Genomic DNA, 15,818 nt, shown 5'->3' with positions numbered 1-15,818 from the left:
GTAAAGAGCTCCCTCTGATTTGGAAAATATATTGAAACTCTTCAATAGAAGGTGTAAAAATCCTGCTTATTTTCTATGTAACTAGTTATTCCTCTCATAAATTAGATAAAAGCATGTCTGTGATTGGTTGGGTTATATTTAGATTGTATGTAAGTATAGAGGTCGTGTGAAAATAACCTCTTATCAATACCTGTCAGACCCTGACGAGTGAAAGGAGAAAAAATTTGGATGAAAATTTAATAAATTTGACACATCTGTTTATTTACACAAAACAAGGCTAAGGCATGTTAAAAAAACCCAGATCTCGCATGTAAACGGACTATATACAGAAGTAACGAAGTGCTATACATTCATGAAAGAGTTTTGAAGAGAACTGGGTTTTTTAGTATAAGTGATCTGTGCTGCATTTGTGTATTACAATATTTACAATTTTATAGCTCTTTCATGGTCAAACTTTTGATCTTTAATGTATTTATAAACTATCAATAAATACAAATTCACGAAACATTACCACAAATGCCAAGCGTATGATGAGCAGCAAGCGTTTGCTTGTTAATGTGTTTCATTATATATAATTTGTCTATTAATGTGTTATTTTTGGACTCGGGCTTAATTATGGTTAATATAATATTTTTTATTTCATTCTTTTTGGTTTGTTTTTTTGTAATTTTTTAAGGGATGTAATTGATTATAATTTAATAACTTATTGCTTTGAATTGTTAATCAAGTTAGTATGCGTCTCCTTTCATGATATAACAAATAATGTTATAATTTATCCGTCCAAACGAATACATGCTCATTTTGGCCGAGGAAATCCGTATTCACGCAAACAAGTAACTTTTTCGTTCAAACAAATAGATAAATTCGTCCTAAAAATTTTCAATTCTTCCGACCGAATCCGAATTCGTCGGAACAAATAAGTTATCCTTCCGAACACAAAGCTAATTCGTCCGAGTATTTATAGTAAAATTATAGCTTATTCGTCGAGCAAGTAGCTAATTCTTCCAAACAAATAATATTTACTTATTTTTTAATTCGACCCTTACATACTCTGTATATTACTCTGTGTATTGCATTGGTTTAGTCCCAGTATAATCTTTTGACCTGCGCCAAATATGACCTTGCATATATACATGTAACTATTGTCAATGGTAAAAAGGCTTGGTCTTAATCTCTCAACAAAGAAAAAGCCGGATCAAATTCAGAACAGAATTATTAGTAATTCTGGTTAGTTCCTTCATATGTTGGTAGACATTCTTTAAAGATCAATGCATTTTGGCTGGCTTAGAATTCTTTCATGACCCATTTCTATCAAAGAAAGCATTTAATATTTGGCAAGTCTCGTGTCTCCCGAAAAACGTCTGAATACATGTATAGTTATTGCGTATGAAAAGTATAAAATTTTAAAAATTGGAATGTGAAACTGCATTATCACGCCGAGGAAAATCTCATAATTGTTTCTTGTGTGTGTGTGTGTGTGTGTGAGTATCGGGGGAGGAGGGTGTTCAAAATGATCAATTTTAATATCATTTCTTATAAATTTCCATGACCTTTTCAAAATATATGTCTTAATATAGGCGAACTATCTGCCAGAAATCAAGTTAACACCCCCCCCCCCCCCAACTTTACCGGATGAACAGGCGTACCAGATAAAGGTTGTCCATCTCTTCAGGTGTATTGTGTTAATCTTTACTTAACACAATTGTTTAAATTTGATTTTGGCATTTTCTTTCTTCGAACAATTATCAACCATATATCAAAGTACAGCTTAAATCCGTAATGACCCTTTGGCAAAATACAATGGATAGAAATCTCCCAAAGGTAGAAGTTCATTAAGAGATTATGTAATTATAATATATATTGAACTTTTTTTCTTTTCTGCGTTATCTAAGCTTACAATTCAATGTTAATAATTTATTAACCTATAAATTCTCAAAACCTATGACCAGCAATATAGACTGAGTTTTATGTCAAAAATGTGTAAATTCTGTATTTATCTAGATTTGTTTTTTAAACTCGTCAATTCCAATTTTTAAAGACCCTTCAAGACAAACTAACACACATTTTTGTTTCGCGATTGGATGAATGTTCTGTTGTCTGAGTTTAATAAGGCTTGTACAATTATACATTTTCCGCTACCATCGTTTGATCATACCGCAAAAATGAATTTAATAATCGGTGTCCAATTATTGAATACTGCTGCTTTATCAATCAGCAACATCGCTGTGTCTGTCTGCAGGGATGAGTTTATTATGAACCAATGTAAATATACCTGAGGTAACATTTGAAAAACAATTAAATATCATAATTTACAACACATACTGCACTAGAACATGCATTAAAATAACACAGTCATGTGAAAACTTAAAAACTGAAAATCCTCTAAATTTGAAGAAACACTTAAAAAACAGAAAACTTAAAAGAAATTCAATTGGAAATAAGATTGATAAAAAAAATTCTAAGCTTTTCATCAATTTTCTCTTATAATAGTAAGACTAAAATGAATGATATTCAAGGTGTATATAGAAATCTCATTGTCGTCTTTTCGTTCGTTTGTCAATGATATGCGGAGTTAGACATCGATCCCTCTATTTAACAGCACGGCAAGAACAACCAGCAGGAAGGCGAGGGAGGACATCGCCAGGTGGTCTGTGAATAAAAAGGTTTTATTTTGTAAATAGGTATAAAAGCCATTATCGTTTAACAACTCTTGGAAGTTGCACAGAGTTTCAAGCCTACATACTTGAGCTGCTTTGAGCGCAGGTTTCTATAATCGATGCTGAACATCCGGCGTAGCTGGTACTTTCGTCACTTCCGTCGTCACAGTCCGCTGAACAGTCACAGATGAATGCTCTGTCGATACAAGTTATTCCCCCGGATTGGCAAGTAAACCAGCCAGATGGACATAGCTGAGAAAAAGGAGAATAAAATTCTGACCCGATTTTTTTCCCTCAAAAAATAAGTGGCAGATAGCATGTATATACATGTACATGTATAAATTAAAAATATGAATAACAACAAAAAAGAATAATAATTTGATATGATATATACAAGTATATATAGTATAATACGATATATATATATATATATATATATATATATATATATATATATATATATTGCATAAACCAAATTCACATATTTGAACTAAATCTCTCTCTCTCTCTCTCTCTCTCTCTCTCTCTCTCTCTCTCTCTCTCTCTCTCTTACCTGTACATAGGCACCAGCAGCAGGAGTTGGACAAGCAGCCGAGTTACAATCTTCTAGGTCACTTGAAGCACCAGAACACTCTTTGCCACCATTAGCGGGCTTTGGGTCGGTACAGGTGCGAGCACGGGACCTCTTTCCACCACCACACGACACAGAGCAGGTACCCCACGCACCCCAATTTGCCCAGGCTCCATCAACTGCCATCATAAAGACAGCATGAGAAGACGTGTTTGACTTGTGTTATGCCACATAAAGATATTTAGGCTGGGGTCAGATTGTGAAGGTTTATGCTATATAGGTACCATTTATGTTAAATGCTTTCCTTTAATACAGCAATTTTCAATTTAAAACAAGTTTGAGCGAATTCAATTTGACCGCCAATAAATTTTATAAATAACATTCACCCAAAAAATCCGCTATGAGGTAAAACTATTTCATTATAATATTACCGATGGTTCTTATAATATTAGACGTAGGTTTATCTTTTTTGCAGTATCCCCATCTTCTTTTTTAATTACTAAATATGCTGAGTTATAAATGATGGGAAAATAGCACTACGTCTTACTGATGCAGACTTGGGTGTTGCAGGCCTGGTTTTGACTTGTCGCTCCCGAACATTGGGCGCCGCCATATTGTGGTGAAGGGTTGGTACAACTGCGCGTGCGCACCTGTGTTCCTCCGCCGCAGCTTACGGTACAGGTGCCCCATGATCCCCAGTTCGTTAAACCGCCATCAACTAATCATTAACATCATATTTTTTATTTACTAGTGTATTTTTTTTATTTTAGAAGTCTCACACCTACAGATCAACATCCAGCAGGTTTCATGTTTGGGTTTTTACTTCGGTGTGTGTTTTTTTTTCATACCGGAAGTTTTTTAAAAACATCTTGAACTTACTCGGACAGTTGTGAGAGTTACAGCTTTGACTAGAAGTTGTAGACCCAGCGCAGCTAGCTCCGCCATACTGAGGGGTGGGATTGGAACAGCTTCGTGAGCGTGTCTGTGTACCTCCCCCGCAGGTTACAGTACACGTTCCATATGATCCCCATGAACTCCAAACACCATCAACTGTAAATATTATTTTTCTATTTATGTATTATGGTCCATATATAAAACACATTGTTTACACCACTGCAATACAAAACAAAGAGAAACCTATAAACTTACTGGGACAGTTATGTGTGTTACAAGTTTGAGTGCTTGAGGACATTCCGGGACAGTTAGCGCCACCATATTGCGGAGCGGGGTTGTTACAAGATCGGGTTCGGGATTGAATTCCTCCTCCACAAGTCTCGGTACACGTGGCCCAGGATCCCCAGCTGGCCCATGATCCATCAACTGGTAATTGAATGAAAACTTTCTGAATTAGTGTAATGATGATTAACCTATATGTGATCATTTCTCTTTAAACACCATCTACACAATATTTTTTCATTTTGCTTAAACTTTCAAATTGAACGACCAGACTTAGAATTTTGATTATATACAATTTACACAACTTCTTCATGTACATGTACGACATACTACACGTGGTAAATAAACACCTACTTGGGCAATTGTGTGTGTTACAGCTTTGTGACGACGATGTACTTCCAACACAGTTAGCTCCAAGATACTGAGGGGCGGGGTTAGTACAAGTTCTATTCCTTGATTGACTTCCTCCACCACAAGTCACTGAGCATGCACCGTATGATCCCCAAGACGCCCAATTTCCATCAACTTTAAGTATGTGATTTTACCAAATATCAGAAACACTATATTGATTCATGTATAAATCAAGATATATCATTTGAGCATGCGTAGTATAATCCCAAAGACGTGCAATTTCCATCAACTTAAATTTTTTGGATTTCACCAAATATCATAACAATGATCTCTAATATATTCTGATTCTGCTAAGAAATGTTTATCATCGACAAGGTTTTCTAAAGAAATCAACGCTGCTTTATCAATTTATATAAAAAGTTTCATTCCTTACAGCAGAAGAAAATTCTTACTTGGACAGTAGTGCGTATTACATGTCCGAGATGAAGAAGACGATCCGGAACATGCCGATCCGCCATATTTAGGGGCGGGGTTAGAACAGGTGCGGGTCCTGCCCTGAGTTCCTCCTCCACACGTAACGGTACAGGCGCCATAGGACCCCCACGAGGCCCAATTACCGTCAACTAAAACATTTTTCATAATCATAAGCAAACAGCTTAAAATTAATTTTATAGCAACTTAACTTTTTATCACCAGTATTAAATTAAATGTATCTTTATGCTCACTTGGACAGTTGTGTGTGTTACAGTCTCGTGATGACGATGTACTTCCAACACAGTTAGCTCCAAGATACTGAGGGGCGGGGTTAGTACAGGTTCTAGTCCGCGATTGTCTCCCCCCACCGCAGGTCACTGAGCATGCGTCGTATGATCCCCAAGACGCCCAATTTCCATCAACTAAAAAAATTCATTAATACTGAATATTATATTTTGATTTAGACATAAGTTTCGAAATGTTTTTAATTAAGGTTATGTGCAATTTTTCACTTATAGCAGGGGACAATTCTTACTTGGACAGTTGTGTGTATTACAACTCTGAGATGAAGAAGACGATCCGGAACAAACCTTCCCGCCATACTGGGGGACGGGTTTAGAACAGGTACGATTTCTGCCTTGTGTTCCTCCCCCACAAGTCACGGTACATGCGCTATAGGACCCCCATGAAGCCCAATTTCCGTCAACTAAAACATATTTCTCATAATCATTATAAGTAAACAGCTTAAAATTAATTTTATAGCAACTTTAGTTTCTATCAACAGTATTAAACTAAATATATCTTTATACTCACTTGGACAGTTGTGTGTGTTACAGCCCCGTGATGATGAGGAACTTCCAACACAGTTAGCTCCAAGATACTGAGGGGCGGGGTTAGTACAGGTTCTAGTCCGCGATTGTCTTCCTCCACCGCAGGTCACTGAGCATGCGCCGTATGATCCCCAAGACACCCAATTTCCATCAACTTTAAAAATATCATAAACACTGAACAACACATTTTGATTTAGACATAAGTTTCGAAATGTCTTTAATTAAGGTTTTCTAAAGAAGTAAAGGCCGCTTATTCAATGATTATATACAATTTTTCACTTATAACAAGGGACAATTCTTACTTGGACAGTTGTGTGTATTACAACTCTGAGATGAAGAAGACGATCCGGAACATGTCGATCCGCCATATTTGGGGGCGGGGTTAGAACAGGTGCGAGTCCTGCCCTGCGTTCCTTTCCCACAAGTCACGGTACAGGCGCTATAGGACCCCCATGAAGCCCAATTTCCGTCAACTAGAATATGTTTATTTTTTTATAAAAAATAATGCAAACAATTGAGGTTGTATTTAGTGATTTAATCTTTTATCACCGCCATATGAAACTAAATGAATCTTTGTACTTACTTGGACAGTTATGTGTGTTACAGCTTTGTGATGACGATGTACTTCCAACACAGTTAGCTCCAAGATACTGAGGGGCGGGGTTAGTACAGGTTCTAGTCCGTGATTGTCTTCCTCCACCGCAGGTCACTGAGCATGCGCCGTATGATCCCCAAGACGCCCAATTACCATCAACTAAAATGTTATAAACACTCAACATTATCTTTTGATTTCAAGAATATTTACGCTCGGTGTATATTCCCACTTATGTTTGCATCAATTAGGAAATCTGTGGGATTCAATTTTCAAAAACACACCAAAACTGATCATGGCATATCAGCGGGTCAAGTGAACGTCATCACGGTTTTGAATGGATTTATTTTGTTAGAAATTTAAGAAATATTTTTTTCGATTTTAATATTTAGTAAGACATTTTTAATAGGCTACCAGAATTTCGGTGTCATTCGTTGAGTTATATGCAAGTTACAGAGCTTGCAATTCTTTGCTATGTAAACAAAGCTTTTGTTTACATTTCGAACGTTGAAGTGAAAATGTCAGTTCTAGACCTAAAATGAATGTACACGTTAGGAACTGTTTATTTATGTTTAAAATGAATAGAAAGCTAGACAAATCAGCTTGAAAAAGATTTTACTGGTATATTGAACCGTTGTAAACAAAAACAGGGCACGAGCCTTGTTTACATGACAAAGAATTGTGAGCCCTGTATCTTGCTTATAACTCAACGACTGACTCTCAAATTTTATTTGATTATTAGAAGTGCGTTCCTAGAGCGTTGTAAATAATAAAAACAGAAAAATAGAATTGGACAAAAATCGTGACCATGCCCTTTTAATGCTAGCGTTGAATGCTTGCTTTGGATTATGTTGGTCCTATAACACACCAGGCCGTGCGGACTGATAATCACATCGCGCTAACGCAATACATTCGTCTGCACGGCCAGGTGTTTTATAGCACTGACAATATAAAATCAAAGTACTGAAAGTACTGAAAAGCGCTAACCTAGCTTGATTCTAAATGAAATTCACTTTGTGCAAGCGTAGGTAGAAATGTGTCTTATAGAAATTTTCACATATGTTAATTACTATCAATTGAAAGTATTCAATGCCAGAAGGGTCAAAATGGCGTTGAACTTGTACTCATCCAAATTTATCCTCATTCAATTTAATTTTGATTAAGAAAATTTGGTCAAAATTACGTTTCCTTTAAAAATGTACATTAATATTATTAATTATCATAGACACTAGAGTTAATTTAAATCAAAGCTGGCCACGACTTGTAAATGGACACTTGCCTGAATCATGATATATAAAAGCTTTGATTTTGTTATACTTTATTTCACATCTGGACCTTGTGTGCGACGTGTTAAAAACGTTTGTTTGTCTAATGTCTGCACTTTTATATTGTTGTTATACGTGCATTTTCTTTATAAATGTATTGCATTGACAATTGTAATTGATGTTCTGAAAATTCTTGTGTATATGTACTGCATTTAGCCGGTAATTTGTTGCATCTTAGTAACAAATGTAAGCGACGTAAAATATATGTCAACACAGATGAGATCTACTATGCAAACTTGAAGTGTTTAGTCAGTTCCTTATTACGTGCTATGGGGAGAGCGGCGAACACCAAGAACAATGGCTATTTACAAGTCGTTTTGATTTTTCTACATTTCAGCTTCTGTTTACTCACTATATTTCCTCACAAGGTTAGCTTTTTTTAAAAGAAAGTCACCCAGTGGAATATAAATTTTAGGTTACAAGAGACTACACAATCTTTAAAAATACAAGATATAGTTTCCAGGTCAATATTAACATGTGGATGTACATATATTTTTATAATTGTATGTGAGGAGATAAGTGTGTAGCAGTGTACACGTTTACAATGCGACGATGCGCAGTATTACCTAAAAACCGACCAATTTCATAACTTCTTCGAATTTCTCTAACACGGACTGTCTAGTAATTACTTCCCAAAATTCCAATTTACGCAAGTACATTTGAAGTTTCATAACAACTGAATTAATCAGCCCGTGGACTGACTAATCACTGCGTAGCAACTCCTGCAATGACGTACGTAAGTCCTGCACATTAAATTTACAAAAGCCCGTGCAATTATATGCGTAAACCCCTGAAACTGGTTCTGAACCAGTTTAAATGGTGTATATTTCTGCTCATAGGGGGCAGTTATTCGATGCACCGGAAGTAGAAGTCTAATGACAATAAAGAGCTGAGCTATACTTAACGCTTTAAAAAGAAGCATTCAATGCTTTAACAAATTTAGAAAAAGTATTCATATCAAGGTTTTCTAAAGAAATCAAGACCTTTTCATCACTGATTATATACAGTTTCATTACGGCAAGGGACAATTCTTACTTGGACAGTTGTGTATATTACAACTCTGCGATGAAGAAGATGAACCGGAACATGCCAATCCGCCATATTGGGGGGCGGGGTTAGAACAGGTGCGAGTCCTGCCCTGCTTTCCTCCCCCACAAGTCACGCTGCAGGCGCTATAGGACCCCCATGAAGCCCAATTTCCGTCAACTAAAACACATTGATTATAATCAAAACTAAAGCAATCAAGAAAATAATTTTCAGTAACTTAAGTTTCGTATTCAAAGATACTCTTGGTAAAATAAAGCAGGCAATTGAGATTTGCGTAGCCGTGTGCATGTTACTGCAATAGAAGAGTAATTATTGACGAATTTGTAAGGGGAAAGTCTGTTTTAGAAGAGTCTGTAACTAAAGAGTATATTTTGTGTGTGCACTAAAATTGTGTGCTTGAATACTGTGGTTTCATTAATATTCAAGGGTATCAATTTTCGTGGATAAAGTGAAAATCACAGTTTCAAGGATGCATAAATTCGAGGCCAATGACCCTATCAATACAAAACCCTAATGATATTGCACTTCAATGAACATTCAATTTCATGGATCAACCTAACAACGAAATCCACGAAAATTGGTATTCAGCGAATATTGATGAAACCACAGTAGTACAATATTAGAAACATTTATACTAGAAGGGTATGCATTAGGAAGGTCTGTTCCAGAAGAGCCTGTACTACAGAGTATGTACTAGAAGAGTCTGTATTAAAAGTCTTAAGAGTTTTATACAAGACGAGTCTATTCAAGACGTGTATACTATTAATAATTCTATGAAAGAAAAGTCTGTATTTGTATGGTTTGTACTAGAAGACTATGTACCAAAGGAGTCTGTACTAGATAGTTCTTTATTAGAAGAGTCCCTACAATAAAATCTTTACATGAATTGTATGTACACAAATAATTCGCAGACAAAGAGTCTGAACCTGAAAAGTTTGTACCTGCTTAAACAATATGTACATCTCTTTGGGAGTTCAATCTGAATCATTTTAGATTAATGAAGTATTTTCTTATTATCTTACTTGGACATGCAGATAATGTACACGTGGCTGATGACGTGGAACTTCCTACACAGTTACTTCCCCCACCTGCAGGGGCTGGATTATTACATGACCTTGAACGTGACTTTGTTCCACTTGCACAGGTCACTGAGCATGCGCCGTAAGATCCCCATGATCCCCAGTTTCCATCAACTGTCAAGAAAACTCTTATCAAATTTCAATGCAAGACAATTATGATATACCGGTAATTGAAAACACACTTTTATTTATACTATTATATACAATAATGATAATTACTGTATACAAGTTTTCCTCTACTACGATTTGAACACGGGTCCTACAGATATGACCCAATACACTATCGGGTAAATCCACTACCCTGAGATACATAACTAAACTTTAAACTTTGCATACGCTTTTATAGCTCTTATGATATTTGATTGAGAGTATTAACTTATAATATAATATTTTTGTAACCTCTGCATGCGTTTGTTGGTGTACATGAGACGGTTTCACTACCAGAACCAACACACTGTTTCCCGTCATAAGCCGGAGCCGGATTTGAACAGGATCTGGTTCGAGTTTTAGTTCCTGATACTCTGCGCGACGTTGGTTGACAGGTCACAGAGCATGCGCCGTACGACGCCCAAGAAGCCCACTGTCCGTCAACTAGAGGATAAAAAAGAAAATATTGGTTCATTAAACCCAGTACATGATTCTGAAGGGATCAGCGAAAAAGAATACAAGGCAGACTTACTTGGCGGGGGGTTAGCACAGTCTTCGTTGATCTTCCCATCCCCGTCATCATCTGTTAGTTCAAAAACGACAATATGAAAGATTGAAATAACAGAAACAGTTCTACATTTTAATTTCTGATACTTGAGTTGACATACACATCGCCTAGAGTTGAATCAATCGTACTGGTACGGTACCATATTTATACTGTTCGTCAATAAGTGTCAGTGTAGTACCAGTACTTATGAATTCTGAATTATCTGCCACTTCCATTGCGGTATGATTGATTTATAAATTCTAGGAACTATATTATATATAGTTTTGCAAGTTGTTTATTAATACATGTAGATTGCTGTGTACACACCTTTGTTTCTGTTTTCCGGGGTACACAGCTCCTCGTCGATTTTTCCGTCACAGTCGTTGTCGACACCATCTCCTGTAACTGTCGGGGTAGGGACACAGACCTAGAACAAATCAAGTCTAGTAAATTTGCTACAATTTCAAGTCCAAAACACTTATACGTATGATTATTCTATTACCTGAATATTTAATTCAAAATTAAACATTGCGTATTTTGTTAGTGCTTTTCAAAAATGAAATATGTTTGTGTTTTAATTAAGCTACAGAAGTAATAAACTCTCTGTAAATCATGTAATACAATTCAAACACATTTTAAGAAATATTTTTGCAAGCTCTTTTAAGATGAATTCAAGACGTCGAAGCAAAAGTGTGATCAAAATGTTGGTAGAAGGGTAACGCATTCGGAGACAAAAACAAACAAAGATACTAAGAAGAAAAACGAGACATTTTGCTTGCGATGGGCTCCGAGAGAAATAATATTAATGTTATATTATACTAGTATTCAGCCTCTGAAAATGGTGGTGTATATGTTTATTAGTGATATCATAAAGTAAAACGATAATCCATTTGTAAATCAAGCTTTAATCAAAGTACTGAAAGCCGGGCTCTTTTGATGTGTATTTATGCATATTGTGTAGTAAAGACTGAACACTCTCTCTCTCTCTCTCTCTCTCTCTCTCTCTCTCTCTCTCTCTCTCTCTCTCTCTCATGCTTTTAATGTCGGCAAAGCGTCAGAGAGGGACCAAATTGTGTAAGCGGCTATAAACAAAAATATGTCTGTCTAGTAGAAAAAAGTCAACAGTTGCTGCCTTGAATTTTGCAACAAGCGTTATAAATTCAATCCCCGTTTCTTCAATGCACAGCAAAGTAGTTCATGGAAATCCATGCGCATTGTATGTGTCCAAAATGCATAGTCTTTTTTTAAAACACGTAATTAATAAGAAAACTAAAAAGATGGACAATTTTCTCGAAATTAAAAAAAAACAAAAAAGAACCAACACGTTTTACAAAACGTGGCTCTTTGTGTAACTATTTGGTAAAGCGAAGCTTTTACTTTGACGCTGTTCGGTTTTTTGTTTACTTTTGAAGTAGTGCTATTTATAGTAACATTGGCGATTTACCTGCCTACAGCCAGGACTCTGCTTTCAGCATAGCCCGGCTAAAAAAAGAATAATTTTGTCAACGTCATATAGTATTTTAATGCAACCAAACACAAAACTTGCTTTCATACTTCTATGCTGATTCTCTGTATACTTATCCCGAGCACACGCGCAAATCCACAAAAACGTGAATCGTTTATAAACGTGCATTTGAAAGTGTCCATTGGAACATTGTTACACTATAGATAAATTTAGTACTCAATATGTCTTGAACTAAAACATGTAATCTGTTTTGTTACAATGTTTCCTTTTCAAACTTTGTGTTTGGATTCCAACATTGCAAAAATGGCATAAAACCGACACATACAGCTTTAACAACAAAGAAGAGGGTCTTTGTAAAACTATTGTAAAAATATTGTTAAGCCTTTTTTCATTAAACTTGTTTTTTCAATTCTAATGAGAACAAGAGATTTTGATATTCTGGCTTACCGTATTGACTTTGGCCATTCTCATCCCAGTGGTAAATCCATAGGTTTCAGCGGAGGCTCGGCCGTATAAAAATCCTCCAAAAATGGCGATAGGGGATATGTGTCGGACTGTGTGGGTTCCCTCAGTAATTGATATATACCCCCCCGATGAGGGTGGTTCCAGAAATTGCTTTATACACTGTATTTGTTGGAAACGCTTTACCATTAATTCTTAGACCAGAGGCTTCGCTCGCCTCAACGATAAACATAAAGAAATTTTCATACGATCCCTGAGAGTACTTCGGGGTAGCAAATGTATAGTCTGCGCCATACTGTTCAACAGGAGGAATGATCAGCATGGAGGGATCGGAAGGTTCGGAGGAGCTCTGCTGGGACTGAACGAATTGGGTTACCATGATTGGCTTGTCTGCGACAATCCTACAGTATGCTTTGGATGAAATAAGCTTCTGTACCATCCCTCCCTTTCTCGATATCGTAAAAGTAGACGTATATCCTCCCGTTATTTTTACTGTGGTGCTATCTTCGCTGGCAATGAATTTGAAATAGTCACCAACAGTTCTCTTCGGGATTGGGACCGTAGCAAAGTTTTTACCCCAGGTGTCTACTGGGGTCATTTGTTCAACCAAATGATCTTGGGAACCACCGGATCCAATTTTTGTCTTCTTGTTTCCAGAAAATACGGCAACTTTTTTGGTAGATGTGACGTAAGTTCCGGTCAGATCACCGGTACTAACAAGCTGCCATGTGTCGTACTTGTTTAGAGTTTCCTTTACTGTATTGCCTTTGTAGTAGGTTCTGCCTCCATACTTTACATTCCTGGACCCGATGTGCTGCCCGAGAGTCACGCTTGCCACGGTAGAATCTTCCACCCCTACAACCATCAGCTCACACTGCCTGTATGGTGGATACCACGTGATGACGTAGTACTCATCGGACAAGACGTCGAGAGGAAGACCGACAAAGCCATCGTTGGAGTACCTTTCCTTATTTATTCCGTAGATGACAACTTCATCAGTAGCTTTTACCAAGATTCCTATCAAACGCAAAAAACTTGTACTATCATAGCTTTATAACATTTTAAACGAATGATTGATAGCAGATGGATGGATGGAGAGAGAGAGAGAGAGAGAGAGAGAGAGAGAGAGAGAGAGAGAGAGAGAGAGAGAGAGAGAGAGAGATACCTTTACTCTCTTTTCTTGATCCAACAACTCTTATTCTGTAATCAAAAATCAGCTGTTTCACCTTGCCTGCCGTTATAGAGAATGACGCTGAGATTTTTGGGCTGGTACATTTTGGTGAGTCTACCTTTACACTGACCACAGTGGTCCGGGCGGTCGTCACAAACAGCTCGCACTGTACGTACGAACCCATGATATAGTTTTCCATAAAACCAATGATGAAGTCTGTACCACGATTGTCGGGGGCACCTGTCAATTGATTAAAGACATAAAAAACAGAACAAGTTATGTTCCATGCACCGTTTTAAAAATCTGAATGGTAATGTATTTTCTTTCATTTTTCTTTCCACTTTTCTCGTGAATTTGTTCCTTTTATCTTTCAATATTTGTCTTTTTTTTCTACTTCTAATATTTGTCGTTGTTCTGGTTTTTTGACTTATTACGCCGGCTTTTAGAATCAACTTTTATAGGACTCGAAGTCCTTCTTAATTTAGATTCTTATTTTCCAATTAATCAATATTTATTCGTTCATTTTTTATGATCATGATTTGTAGATGTCTCATTATGTGTGAAGTATCATTCTAATGTCAATGCTATTCCAAATTTTTATTCTATATTGACCTTAAAGTCAAAAACATATCTTTCTATCAGAAAAAAGCTCAAATCAACAGAAAAAAACATATTTGCATATTTTCTTCATACTTTAACAAAATAAAAGATAAAATATCAGAAAAATCGTATAACAGGAAATAAAAAAATTTAGTGTGCGTATTTTTTAAAATGAGAGAATATACATGTAATACATTTTTTTAGTATATGAATGTCCTTGCTTCAAATCCAATCCGTCCGTGGACGCATAACATAGATAAAAAAAACTTGGAAAGGCACAATGTTAGCACTATTAAATGCAATTACTCAGCTAAAACCATTTTTATGCAAACCGTTTTTTTAATCATGCAAGCGTCTCACCTAGAACTGCAGTGGTGCTAGCCATGAGGCAAATCGCCACCAGATATAGAGTACCTTAAAGAAAACAAAGAACATAAAATAGGTCTGTTACAGAACTGAATCAAATTTAGGCCAATCGGATTTAAACAATTGATCCAAAATTTAGATTTAATTATAAGTAAATCAATGCACTTGAACTTAAAGTACAGATCCTAATATGAAGCCTATGTATCAGTACTAGCATAAATAAGTACCAGTATATTCCATATCTTTTTATTTTAGTCTTTAGTTTAAATTAAGACATGAATTTTGTTTTTTTACGTTATTATCTATAATTGGAATAAAGTTAATAAAACTTGCTTACAACAACATAAAGATTAGCTGTTGTATTACTAGTAGCATGAGAAAACAACAGAAAGAATTGCTGTCGTAATAGTATTAACAAGATAAAACAACGTTGTAATTGTAGTTTTAGAGGTTATTGATAAAGTAAACGAAGTTACCGTTAAAGTTAAAAAAAAAAGTTTCGATAGTTTTCGAAGAAGTGCTGTAGTTGCAGTAAGAGGAAAAAACAGTTACTTATTTCTCACATTGGATGTAATTATTTATTAATCGCTTCTGATAATAATATACTATTTAATTATTTAATTAAAGAAAAAAAATAATTAATCAAACATGTTACGTATTTCTCAGATGTTAGATGTACATAAAGTTCACTAGTCCAATTTAACTACACAATTTTCATTAAGATTGGTGATAGTCGTAATGGTGATCACAATACAGTTGATATATCCATTGTTTCTGTCGTAAATGTGCCGACAGTAGTTCCAGTGTTGTGGCATTCAAGAATAGTTTAGTAGAAGTTAGATAATATCACTAAAGTAGCAGAGGTCCATGTCGATTTTTTTGGAGGGAACAGCAATGTAGTATTGATTGACAACTACTGGTACAGTATAGAAGTGGTAGTACGGTTGAAGTGGTGTAA

The 15,818-nt window shown here is 35.9% G+C and overlaps 2 protein-coding genes across 2 annotated transcripts; both read right to left on the bottom strand.

Annotated features, from left to right (window-relative positions):
* Nucleotides 1-2,260: 2,260 nt before the first annotated feature.
* LOC117689756 (uncharacterized) lies at nt 2,261-14,903 on the bottom strand. The gene is given in 12 exon segments (XM_034471645.2): nt 2,261-2,649; nt 2,744-2,909; nt 3,211-3,407; nt 3,776-3,946; nt 10,046-10,216; nt 10,502-10,693; nt 10,782-10,832; nt 11,124-11,223; nt 12,709-12,852; nt 12,854-13,740; nt 13,889-14,134; nt 14,855-14,903. Coding segments are annotated over 12 exon segments (2,427 nt in total). The 5' UTR covers nt 14,880-14,903; the 3' UTR covers nt 2,261-2,572.
* LOC136270621 (coadhesin-like) lies at nt 3,990-6,838 on the bottom strand. The gene is made up of 10 exons (XM_066068863.1): nt 6,643-6,838; nt 6,362-6,532; nt 6,043-6,213; nt 5,765-5,935; nt 5,481-5,651; nt 5,208-5,378; nt 4,759-4,929; nt 4,378-4,548; nt 4,108-4,278; nt 3,990-4,009 (listed from the first exon to the last, which is right to left on the bottom strand). The coding sequence occupies exons 1-10, from the start codon at nt 6,836-6,838 to the stop codon at nt 3,990-3,992; spliced, it is 1,584 nt and encodes a 527-aa protein (XP_065924935.1).
* Nucleotides 14,904-15,818: the final 915 nt, after the last annotated feature.

Source organism: Magallana gigas, chromosome 8, assembly GCF_963853765.1.
Source record: "Magallana gigas chromosome 8, xbMagGiga1.1, whole genome shotgun sequence".
NCBI classification, from domain to species: Eukaryota; Metazoa; Mollusca; class Bivalvia; order Ostreida; family Ostreidae; genus Magallana; species Magallana gigas.
This window is presented reverse-complemented; position numbering and strand designations above follow the sequence as displayed.

What these genes read in the sequence shown, in the direction of transcription:
- LOC136270621 (XM_066068863.1), bottom strand. Translation starts at nt 6,838, where the DNA reads ATGTTGAGTGTTTATAACATTTTAGTTGATGGTAATTGGGCGTCTTGG. An exon ending in TAATACACACAACTGTCCAA is followed by an intron (nt 6,214 to 6,361) that starts GTAAGAATTGTC and finishes ATATTTTTAAAG; the next exon opens with TTGATGGAAATTGGGTGTCT. An exon ending in TAACTCTCACAACTGTCCGA is followed by an intron (nt 4,010 to 4,107) that starts GTAAGTTCAAGA and finishes GTTGATCTGTAG; the next exon opens with GTGTGAGACTTCTAAAATAA.